At 45.5% G+C, this 12,207-nt stretch overlaps 1 protein-coding gene across 1 annotated transcript; it reads right to left on the bottom strand.

Moving 5' to 3' along the window:
• Window positions 1-328: 328 nt before the first annotated feature.
• On the bottom strand, window positions 329-11,597 carry ncstn (nicastrin). The gene is made up of 17 exons (XM_061840208.1): window positions 11,469-11,597; window positions 10,011-10,112; window positions 9,814-9,937; window positions 9,067-9,188; window positions 8,696-8,841; window positions 8,474-8,618; window positions 7,506-7,618; window positions 7,057-7,209; window positions 6,870-6,974; window positions 6,243-6,320; window positions 5,990-6,159; window positions 4,608-4,710; window positions 4,434-4,532; window positions 4,245-4,332; window positions 2,605-2,768; window positions 2,310-2,525; window positions 329-940 (listed from the first exon to the last, which is right to left on the bottom strand). The coding sequence occupies exons 1-17, from the start codon at window positions 11,524-11,526 to the stop codon at window positions 818-820; spliced, it is 2,109 nt and encodes a 702-aa protein (XP_061696192.1). The 5' UTR covers window positions 11,527-11,597; the 3' UTR covers window positions 329-817.
• Window positions 11,598-12,207: the final 610 nt, after the last annotated feature.

Genomic DNA, 12,207 nt, shown 5'->3' with positions numbered 1-12,207 from the left:
TTTAAAGCGATTTCTCATTATTATAATAACTACAAATTGAAAGGTCTATAGAACATTCAAATATGTTATAATGAGCGTACAGAAGTTTAAAAATGCACCATGAGAGTATTTAGTAAAAAAGTAAAAACTACTCCATCACTTTTGTTACTTCGTGTACTTTATTGAAGACAGTACAAAGTGTAAAAGCAGTGTTTATTTCCTCATCAAGGCATGACACGAGATTCAAAGATTCCCCCTCTGCGGACATCAAAAATGATGAAATTATGATTGTATGATCAAAAAAAAAAAACAAGTCCAAACCAAAAGGAAGCAAGCAGTGCAAAGCACGTTGTTCTAGAAGACGTGCTGACTTTTAATCTACAATGCCAGTCTTTTGTTCAACGTGACTCAAAAGAAAAGTGGTTTCTTAACAGTGGAGATTAATTACAGTTATTTACAACAAAGATTACATTATTGCACACGACAATCTTTCGTCTGTCACACACACACACACACACACACGTTATCATTGCTCGTGTATACCCAAACTGTAGATAGAACACACTCGAACGCATACAGTACTTGCATTGCTCGTACGGACCAAAATAAAAAGGGAGAACATTAATTTAAAGGAAATATGCACATCATTTCCAAGGCCTGCTGCTGGTACCTGACCAGACACATTTGGGACCCTCACGTGCCACCATTTTGAGGTCTAAAACAACCTCCGAGAAGCACGTGTACTTCCTTGTGTTTTGGATTGAAGCCACATGGTCCGAGTCTGTAGCCGGGTAGATTGGAGTAGCGGTAGTAGTCGTAGTAGTTGTGCTACTTGTGATCAGTAGGTGGCGTTGGTGGGTTCCCTCTGCGAACTAAACAGGATGTCGGCCTTGGAGCTGAGAACGTAGATGAGCAGCAGGGAGGTGAGGAGCACGCCCACGCCCACTCCCAGAGTCACCATCTAGTTGGTAGGAAAAGAAATGAAGTCGTGTTCTTGCTCCATGAATATACTGGAATTACCGGTGTGATGGTCTGAGCGCTCCCAGTGCTGAAAAGTCTCCCTGTGAATAATGCGCATGTATGTATATTTTGTAAACCTCCGGCCAGTCTGAAATGTCCCCATCCACGCTTCAACACGTGCCATTCGACAACTTGTCGCCGAGCGTTCGTGTTCGCCATGGACGTCTTAGAAAGACGAACATACCGAACATACATATGTGTATATCTTTTTATCAATTTTTGTTTTAAGGTTAGGTTAGAACATATGTTAGCGCCCTCTATGGAGAAGAAGGAGAACTACGAGACCAGGTGATTTCCCAGTAAGCGTCTGCTACATATCCAGATTTCCCCTGTTAGTAACGCATGCGCGTTAATCACAAGGAGACTTTTCAGCAGGGGGAGCGCTCACACCGGCCTACAGAGCGCACCTGGTTATAAGCCTCACGCAGTACATTTGTAAAGGAAATACCATTTGGTACATCCATACGCCGCAGCTGTGTAAAAGCCGCAGCTGCGTACATTGAAACCCAGATTGAAAGAAGATATTTACAAAGACATTACACAGAGAGTTTAATGCTAGCGCCGCCGCGTTAATGCTAATGCTACGCTAACGCCACGCTAATGCTAGCACCGCGCTAACAGGGCCGGTTAAAAAAAACAAAAAACATACCAATAAAAATCATTGACACACGGCATTAACACGGTACCGCAGCGCTAACAGGGCCAGACAGGTAAAAGTCACTTCCTCGGCACATATATTCCACCAGCCTCACTCTTACTTTTTCCACTTGACTGCCCCCTTGCGAAAAAAATGCACACATGAACCGCATCACCACAGGGTTGAAAGCGTGTGAAAAAAGTTGCAGCTTCCATCAATCCTTTTTCTTTTGCTGCTTATCCTCACGAGGGTCGCGGGGAGTGCTGGAGCCTATCCCAGCTGTTAATGGGCAGGAGGCGGGGTACACCCTGAACTGGTTGCCAGCCAATCGCAGGGCACATAGAGAGAAACATTCCCACTCACAATCACACCTAGGGGCAATTTAGAGTGTCCAATTAATGTTGCGTGTTTTTGGGATGTGGAAGGAAACCGGAGTACCCGGAGGAAACCCACGCAGGCACGGGGAGAACATGCAAACTCCACAAAGGCAGGTCTGGGATTGAACCTGGTACCTCAGAACTGTGAGGCCAACGGTTTACGAGCTGATTCAACGTGCCGCAAAAGTCGCAGCTTACAGGCCGGAAATTACGGTGGTACAAAGGATTCATTGTGTATTGACCAACAGATGTGATGAAAATATGACGCATTACAAGTATATCCAATATGTTCATACCTCCAGCTCGTGACTGGCCACCAGGAAGATTCGGCCTTTGATGGTCTTCCAGCGAGACTCGGTCCATGTGGAGTAGTCGGTGGAGGTGAACTCTCGTAGCGGGTCAAAGGCGGGCGACAGCGCCTTGGAGAGGCGCACCGTGGAACGCACACAGTAGCCCTCCCTCTGGGTTGCGTTCGGCGGCATCGCGCCTTGAACCCACATGTACGTGTACATCTGTTAAAAAAAAAGACCAACGCCTGTCATATTTCTTGATCGGATCGGGGGCGCTCGACGCTGTGACGGCCCCTCTCACGTGTTTGCTTTCGGTGTCGCTCTCGTCCGTCCGCTGGCTCTGGCAGTCCTGCTGCGTGACGTTGACCACGCTGCCCGTCAGGTTGGCCAGCAGGTGCTGTACCAGGTGCGTGGGCTCGCTCGGCTGCTGCGTCACGCCGACGTAAAAGTTTGTGGCTTTGTCTTCTGCGGTACGCAATGCAAGAACAGTTTCAAAGTGACTGCCAATATCCAGTACACACCATCGCACATCCTACAATTGTTAACGACATACGGTAATGTTTATTATTTTGTCAAATAGTGAGTTATATGCTCAACTACAGAGAATGTTTATTAAAAGGTAAAATTTATAAGAGAAGGTCTTTAATGGCATGCATGCTTTTTAAGGGATGATTCCATAACTATGGGGAGTGAATGGTGGGTTTTAAGGCATTTATTACCGGGGAGGGAGGTCTTTCGTCATAGAAATGCATTTTTGTGAGATACCGTTTTAAAAGAACAGACCACAGGTGTCATAAACTTGAAGCCTGGGGGCCAGATCCGGACAGCCGCGTGATTTCATGCGGCCCACGAAGGCAAATCACATATATCGACTTTCATGATTTTTGTTCAAATCTATACCAAAATTTAAAATGGTCACATCATAAATGATTACGCTGAGATATTACAACCATTTTTGTGTTACCAAACAACAATACAGTACAACCTCAGTCCTCGACCACAATCCGTTCCAAAAGGCGGTTCGAGAAGCGATTTGTTCGAAAACCGAATTGATATTTCCCACGCCTCCGTACAGAGGCTGCGTTATACGCAATGACAACGTGCGTCGTGGGTCAGCTCGTCGGGTCGTGCGTGTTATGTTATTTCCGGGTTTTGTCGCAGGCTTTCGAGTACCGATTTTCGTTCAATAACAGAAGCAAAAAAAAACCTCGAAATTTTCGTTTGAAAACCGATTTCTTCGAGATTGGAAACGTTTGAGAACCGAGTATTCACTGTAGCTGAAAAACCTATTAATCCCGATTTCCGATTCCAAAACGAGATGTAAATTTGGTGAGGTGGTTAATTTTTTTTATGGTTTTACAGTCATAACGGCCCTCCGAAGGGAACCATAAGTAAAATGTGGCCCGCGACAAAAATGACTTTGACACCCCTGGAATAGATAGTCTATTACCTCAAATAGTCTGGTGATAAATATTTAACTTCAAAGAATGATTAGTGTTTATTAAAAGTAAAGCAGTTATTAGAGAGCACAGCTTTATTTGCACAGATGTCTGTTCAGAACAGTATTAGAAAATAAATACTTTGTTGCTGCCAGGGGTTTTTATTTTCTTAAATTCTTGGGCAATTGGTATTTAGCGACCAAATCATATTTTTTCAAATCATGGCTGGATGAGTTTATTTGCTCGTCTGCAGGGACGAAATTGTGTTTATCAAAGGTAAAGCATTGAGTTGCACTAACGAAAAAGGTCTTCATTGGCACCGATGCATTAGTGAAATTATGATATTCTAAATTAAGTTTTTATTTCCTCAAATAAGGGCCCAAGTACACGCCATGCCTGCCCTCTACTTGAGAATAATCACTTATTGCAGGTTTCATTTACACATTAGTACTGTTTGAGAGAGAGAGAAAAAATATATATATTTAATGATATAAAAACTCACTCAGGTGGTCTGCGAGGTCAGCGGGAACTATCTGCTGCATCCAGCTGTTGTTTGACTTAATGAGGAAAGAGTAAAGCATCTGGCTCACCTGGAGGAGAGAAATCCAGCAAATACATTATTTAAAAAACCATCCACACATATGCACAAGACAAAGTACAACACAATCACAATATAATAAACCCATCTTACTATTTGGGCGTCGGCGTTGATGCCGCTCAGCTGAGATTGGTCCCCTCCCGCCTGCTTGTACAGAGCTCGGGCGACCATGGTGGCCACGTCGGCCACAGCCTTACAAGATACGCACAACCTTCAGTACAACCGCAAATCGACATTTCACGCACTTCTGACGGCAGTGAGGCAGACCTTGGCCGTGTCGGTGACAAACTGCAGCTGCTCCTCTTCGGTCATGTTCTGCGGATACGACACGCTCAGGTATTCTGCATTATCGTACATGCTCTCGTAGAACCTGCATTTTTAAGGAAGCAGACTTTTGAATGGCTTGTATACAAACTGTTGTGTCTGAGTGCCTTTCTTCCAATCAAGGGTAAAATTAAACAACCAAATCAAGTTTGAATCTGCCTAATTGTGAAAATAAGTCTGGAAGAGCACTTCTGAACCACAGTCATGTTTAAGGATGAACATTACAAATCCGGAGAGAAGAGAAAACGTGGACAATTGCAGTCACTTTTGTAACGTGCTAAATATGCTACAATTCTTGACCCTCAGCTAAACAGATCGTGAACATAAGTCTTCTTTAAAGCCCCACTGTCATGAACTGCATGATTTGTAGTTTGTTGTTAATGAAAAAAAAAGGCAGCCGGAATGGACCGGTCCATTTTTTTTCCCCCACCACAAAACACGATTTTGATGAATATGGCTTTTTGTAACTCCTGCCATGAAAATCCTCTCGAGGGATTTGTTTATAAGAAGAAGCAGGAAGTGACGTTAACAGCAGCAACGCACTCAGGCAGGCTCGTGTGTTTATACCTGTTTTACCTGCTGGAAGGTAGCTCTTTGTTACTTCGCTTTAGCCAAAATGCCGGCTCGTTGTTTTGCTGGATATTGTTCACACACTCGGGAGGATGAATTTACTCTTTATACTTTTACAAAAGACCCGGTTCGTTGTGAAAAATGGATTGGTGCAAAAGGTGCAAAAGACGAGAGCGTCGTGGGTTCCAAATGACAAGTAGGTGTGTATAGAGGTACTTAAAAAAAAAAAAAAAAAACAATAGTTGGGGGGGTGGGGGACGTAATCCTCTCAGAACGTGACAAAAGATCCGCGTACGTAAGTCAGGGGTGCTAAATGTGTCGATGTACCCGTCGGCGCCGCGGACGGCTTCAGGGGCACCTCATCTCCGCCGAGCACGGCTACGGCCGGGGTGGCTCATACATACTGTCTGGGAGTCTGTTGTTAGTTAGAAGTGATCCGCATATCATCTAAATATGGCTCAAAACGATAGGGTAATATTGCCCCGGTCACTTCACTCGATTGTGAGATGTTCTCTTCTTCGAAAAGAGCTTCCGTGTCAGAAGGGGCGTCGGAAAAATCCGAAAATCTGTTGTTCTGAGACTTCCGCAACTTTTCGCATGGATGACACGCTCTCCGCTCATATCATTTTTTTCTTATAGACATTGAAGTGAATAATGTTATATGTTCTTTTCATTACAATATCAATTTTCGGATGTTTACAGGCATGACAGTGGGGCTTTAAACTCACACAACAATCCCCAAATTACTTGTTCACCTGTTCCTAAATTCCGACTGGTGGTCTTCGAGGACGACGCCCGGGACGGCCCGTGAGCGTAGGAAGCGCTGGAAGGACGAGGGCGGCAGCGGCTGCGAGAAGGCAGGCTCACTCGCCGAGACATTTAAAGTCCCAACGGCAGACTGTACGTTCTCCACTAGCGTCTTAACCTGCCACACCAAGCGAAAAGGATAATCAGGGGGGGAAGGTTACGGGGGAAAAACGTCGAGCCAGGACGGGAAATTGAACCAACCTCGTCGTCGATGCTGCTGTTGCGCCTTGAGACGGGATCAGAGTGGAGCCACAGTTGGGAGTCGGCACGCAGGCCCACCTGGATGCAACCCAATGAAATGACTTTTTGGTCTAATCCTCAAACGGTTGAAAACAAAAGGATTAATAACTAGTTCGCATATGTGGCCAAGGAATGTTAAAATGCAGAAAAAAACTTGAATTAACACACGGAAAAAAAGAAAAAAAAATCAGATAAATGGAAGCGGCCAGTTGGAACTCAAAACTAGCGAGCTGTCGTTTAGTGCCACAATCATCAGAGACCAGCAGGTCAGGGAATAGCTGATTTTTACTTGAGCGCTCATTGTGTACACACATGCATCGTCTTATGAACATTTTGGTACAATATCCAGTATTGCTTTTTATCAAGCCCTTCAGACGTTAGACTATCATCCATCTCGTCGCGTGATTCAGGTGTTGCCAATACGTCGAAGCGCACGTACATAAAGGCGCGTTCTAGCAAGCCGGCCTCCTATTTACGGCAGTCACGGCGATGCACGGCAAGACTGTTGGACCACTCCCCTAACTTTTCCCTGCGGGCATGACTGACCACACCCGTACATTTTTCAAATGTGAGTGAGTGAGTGCACACCTGTCCAACCTCCAGCACAGAGTGAACGTTGTCCAGGTCCACCACAAACTGCTCGTTCTCCATGTCATACACCATCCTGGAACTGCCGATATAGTCAAAGGTCTCCTGTGGGTCAATAAAAAAATAGTGTTACTATGTGGATTTCAAAACCAAAAAGAAAGAAGGACGTCAACAATAACAGACGGACCCCCTGGAAAAAGGCGTAGAGGATGGTGCGGTTGGGCGGGGCCTCTTGAATGACATTACGGAGGGCGTGGGCGGCCGCCAGCAGGGTGAGGAAGCCCGAGGCGGCGCTCTGCGCTCCGGGAGCGATGTTGAAGAAAAACGATCGGCTGTCCAGCTGCGCAATGAGCAATGATTAACAGTTACATAAGATAAAACATTCATGCGATACAGTACCCGAGAAAATGTATAACTTCTCGTGCTTTACAGTAGTAGTGTTTCAGATAAATTGTGACAAAACAAATTTGGATATATGACTTTTTTTTAATCCAAACACAAAATAAATGTCACAAAACTGATTTGGAAATAATGCTAAATAATAATTCTAATTTGATGACAATGCGTGAGTTCTTGATGCGTTTTATTAAATTCTAGGACTGACAAGCAGCTGCCGTAATGGAGTCAATAATTTACCCGAGCAGCTGCGATGACAACGCTTTCCCACATCTTGTGTCCTTTGGCTGTGTTGTTGAGCGGTCTGGTGGTGGCCCAAACGTTGAAGTCTCCCAGCGGGTCGCACACGTACTCTACAAAGACAAGGCAGAAAAGGTGTTACAGGACACTTTCTTGGGTACCCAAAACGATCATAAATTCCCGGCCTACAGACCGCACCTGGTTATAAGCCTCACCTAGTACATTTGTAAAGGAAATACCATTTGGTACATAATACACCGCAGCTGTGGAAAAGCCGCAAGTCCCCACAGTGAAACCCACATTGAAACACGAGATGTTTACAAAGAAAGATGGTACACAGAATGTTTAACGCTAGCGCCGGCGCACTAACGCTAGCACCACGCTAACAGAGCCGGTTAAAAAAAACATACCGGTAAAAATCTTTGAGACACGGCAGTAACATGCTAGCGCAGCGCCAACAGGGTCGGTGTGATAGTTTGAGCGCTCCCCCGTGCCGAAAAGTCCCCTTGGGATCAACGCGCATGCACATAGAATTTTTGGAATTTTGGCCATTTTCAACTTTTTCTACATCCGTGCCAGTCTGAAACTTCCCCATCCATGCTTCTTCCGGGTGTTCACGTTCCCATTTCTTTCTGTATTCTTTCATTCACTGTGTTCAGCTTTGTGAGACGTCCATAACAAAATGCACGCGGAGCGAAAATGAACACGCGGAAGAAGCATGGATGGGGACGTTTCAGACTGGCACGGATGTAGAAAAAGTAGAAAAATTTCAAAAATGAAGACCTTTCAGCACTGGGAGCGCTCAGACCGTCACGCCGGACTGGTAAAAGTCACTTCCTCTGCACATATATTCCACCGGTCTCACTCTTTAACTTTTCCACTCGAGTACCCCCTTGTTGAAATCGTGTGAAAAAAGCTGCGGCTTATAGCCCGGAAATTACGGTACATGTAAACTAAAGTCAAAGTACCCGGAGTGATGCTGAAGTTGATGTCATTCCTCCTCATGCAGGTGGCCGTGTTGGTGACGGCCGACATGTGCGAGTAGAGCTGCATGGCGCACAGCGGGTACTGGGGGTTACTGCCGTTTACCACGCGGTTATGGTCCAAGTAGCACTGCAAACGGAGGAACGTCAAACATTTATATCTGCGTCGTCCTCGCCTAGCTAACAGAATGAATGAGCACCGCCGACCTCCCGGATGACGCGGGTGTCATTGTCGTCGTTCAGAGAGAAGATGGGGAAGTCGTACTCCTCGTAAGACAGGCCACTGCCCAGAGGATTCCACAAGGTCCTGTTGCAGTGAGCCAGGGCCGGGTCGTAGCTCTCAGAATACACTCCTGATGCGGAAAAAAAAAACATTTGTTACATGCTGCATGCACAGCGTGGGTTGTTTCTAGTTTTAATCAGGAAAAACTGTTGTTTCTCTGTGTTTTAGAGTGAGTGACCATTTATAATATTTTCCATGCATACATTGATTTGGATTTGAACTGCAATAGTTTTCGTCAGACAGCATTTGATTTGCTCTCATGACTCATGTAAAACCCAAAGTGTAGAAAAGGCACCTGAGTTCTCGTTGGGACACGCTGTGTGCGGAGAGACGCCCTCTGTTGGGTTGGCATTTGGCGCCACGACAGCGACGCCTGCCACCCTGCTGGAGTTGTTTTTCAACTTCATCATGATGGACCTGATGGGCGCCAAGAGACCATTTAAGCCTACTTAAGCTTATTAGTATAGCTTTGAATCACAAGAGAGTCTCAAGCAACTGCACAGAATAACGATAACATTTAATGGAATATACATCATCCATTTTCTTTTGCCCCTTATCCCCACGAGGGTCGTGGGGAATGCTGGAGCCTATCCCAGCTGTCAAGGGGCAGGAGGCAGGGTACACCCTGAAGTGGTTGCCAGCCAAATGCAAACGGCCGCACTCACAATCATACCTACGGGCAATTTAGAGTGTCCAATTCATGTTGCATGTTTTTGGGATGTAGGGGGAAACTGGAGTGCCCGGAGGAAACCCATGCAGCCACGGGGGTGCATGCAAACTCCACACAGGCGGGTCTGGGATTGAACCCAGGACCTCAGAACCGTGAGGCCAACGCTTTACCAGCTGATCCACCATGCCGCCCATTTTATGGAATATCATATATAGAAATTGCTCAGTTTCCTGGCCACCCATCAAGTATAAAATTGAATGAAGTAAATGGTTCATCTGCATGGTTCTGAAAATGTGCCTTAGGGCCAACATCTGGATCCATGGCACCCCTTCTGCAGGGATATGATGCCTTGTCAAGAAAAAAATAACCTACCTGGTGAACAGCTGGTGTTCCAGGATGACCATATAAGGAGGATGGAGACCTGTTTGCAGCACAAAGTCCAGGTTTTCCTCGGACTCCAGCACATGGAGCACGCCCACATCTCCGGACAAGGAGGCTGGAGGAGGGCGAAATTCAGGTATTAACGTGATCATGGGACATGCCCGTCAATTCACGCTGGCTTTACTCACACTGGCAGCCGATCTGATGCGTGGCGTTAAGCAGTCGCACACACGGGACAGTGTAGTTGAGGTGTACGTAGATTTTTTTCTCCACCGATGTACAACCGGCACCTACAAGAGGAATACTGTAACTGGAGCACAACCGTAACCGTAATAGTACAGCGGCATTGCATCTGTTATTTGTGGGGTGTAACCTGCCATGAATATAAAAAAACGCAAGTAATTAAAGCCCACCCAAAAAGGTTTGGAATACTGTAATACTGGGGTGCGACTGGTTAGAGCATCTTAGCCTTACAGTTCTGGGGACTGGGGTTCAAATCCCAGCCCTGCCTATGTAGACCTTGTATGCTCTCCCCATCCCTGTGTGGGTTTCCTCCGGGCACTCCGGCTTCCTTCCACATCCCAAAAATATGCATCTGAGGTGAATTGAAGACTTCCATTCCATCCATTTTCTTAGTCGCTTATCCTCATGAGGGTCGCGGGAGTGCTGGAGCCTATCCCAGCTGTCAACGGGCAGGAGGCAACCCTGAACTGGTTGCCAGCAATTTTGAGTCTCCAATTAATGTTGCATATATTGGGGATGTGGGAGGAAACCGGAGTGCCCGGAAGAAACCCACCCAGGCACGGGGAGAACATGCAAACTCCACACAGGCGGGTCCGGGATTGAACCCGGGACCTCAGAACTGCGAGGCCAACACTTTCCACCTGATCCACAGTGAATTGAAGACTTTAAATTGCCTATAAATGTGAATGGTTGTTTATGTGCCCAGCGATTGGCTGGCAACCAAAAAGATCAAGAATGACGAATAAGTGGGGGTTGATCAGAAAATAAATCACAAGTGTGTCTATAACTTTATAAAAATGTACACACATCACAAGAGGGCTGGGTAAGATTACTCGATTTTATTTGAATGTATTCGAGCATCCCTGAGCTGCTTTTGTAGGAGGCAAGTGGAAGGTAATCACGCGGTAAATCGAGCATTCCAACCCAAACATACAAGGAACACTGTATTGGTCAACTAGTACTTTACGCTTACTTCACAATAGTTAGGGGTTACTTTGTGGTGAAGTTATATAAACTCAATCAAATCATACATTGGATGTGAACCGAGGGTTCATTTGAGCTCCAGGCGGGTGGAAATCACGAGTAGTCACGCTCAAACTCAATCGCCCATTGTAGAATCACTAATCCATGCTTTTAACACACTTATATTGCGTTATTAAAAAAAAAATCACGAGACGGTAACGGGAGGACCAACTACCTCCGAAATCGTAATGTGCCAATAAACTGGCATTATAAACAAGCTCATAAAGCGAAGTCGGATCACTACTGCTAGCCTTGCTAGCGTACAGCCGGCTAACTCACAAAAGAAGACCAAACAAGCTATCAGTTTTGTCTCCGAAATCCACCCAGCCGCAACGAGCACGACGTGACGCCAAGCTAAAGCGGTCCCGGTTACAACTCACCAATAAAACACAAACAAAGCAGAACGTTAAAAATCCATTTGTTCGAAAGTGAATCCATCTTCCTGGTTTGTAAGAGGACCAACACAACAGGAAGTGGTGACACGAACAACGTCCGGGTTCCGGTGTTTGCCTTCCCGTGACAAAAAAATAAATAAATAAATAAATAAATTTTATCTATTTACATAATTAGCTTTGACGAGGGAACGCTTCAATTAAATTTGCCATGGCGAGGGCTACAACCCCATTTATTAAGCCTGGCCAAACGCGGGTTATGACGTCCTGAATCTCTGAATGGTCGACCACCGCCTACTCGATAACTCGGTGCCAGGTACCACATCCTTCTTCCAAGGTGATTTAAAGTAAGCTGGTGGCTCATGTGGGGCTCTTCAATCTTTTGGAGCGTCCTTTTGCGTGGAGTAATGTTTATTAAAACAGATCCCGAAGGAGCTGGGTGAGAGGTCTTGCTTGAGTCCTAGTTGATTCTTATGGTTCTGTTGAACTGGGTGTGCAGATGGAGTTTGTGTAGAACGAGGGTGTCAAACTCATTTTTCTCACGGGGCACATTGTTGTTCCGGTTTCCCTCAGAAGGCCGTTATGATTGTAAAACAAAAATATTTAGTCACCTCATCATATTTACATCAATTCATTAACTAGTTTTGGAATCAGAAATCAAGGGGAATGTGTTTTTTCAACTGTACACGTTTGGTAACAAAAATGCTTGTAACATCTCAACTTTATC

This window comes from Syngnathoides biaculeatus, chromosome 13 (assembly GCF_019802595.1).
Source record: "Syngnathoides biaculeatus isolate LvHL_M chromosome 13, ASM1980259v1, whole genome shotgun sequence".
Lineage (NCBI taxonomy): Eukaryota > Metazoa > Chordata > Actinopteri > Syngnathiformes > Syngnathidae > Syngnathoides > Syngnathoides biaculeatus.
Note: the sequence above shows the minus strand (reverse complement) of the source record. Positions and strands in the feature narration are given on the sequence as shown.

Bases quoted from the DNA above. Each gene is read 5' to 3' on its own strand.
- ncstn (XM_061840208.1), bottom strand. From the start codon at position 11,526: ATGGATTCACTTTCGAACAAATGGATTTTTAACGTTCTGCTTTGTTTG. The intron at 7,619-8,473 runs GTACTTTGACTT...TTGTCTTTGTAG, and splicing joins CAACTTCAGCATCACTCCGG to AGTACGTGTGCGACCCGCTG. The intron at 4,533-4,607 runs GTCTGCCTCACT...GTATCTTGTAAG, and splicing joins TTGTCACCGACACGGCCAAG to GCTGTGGCCGACGTGGCCAC.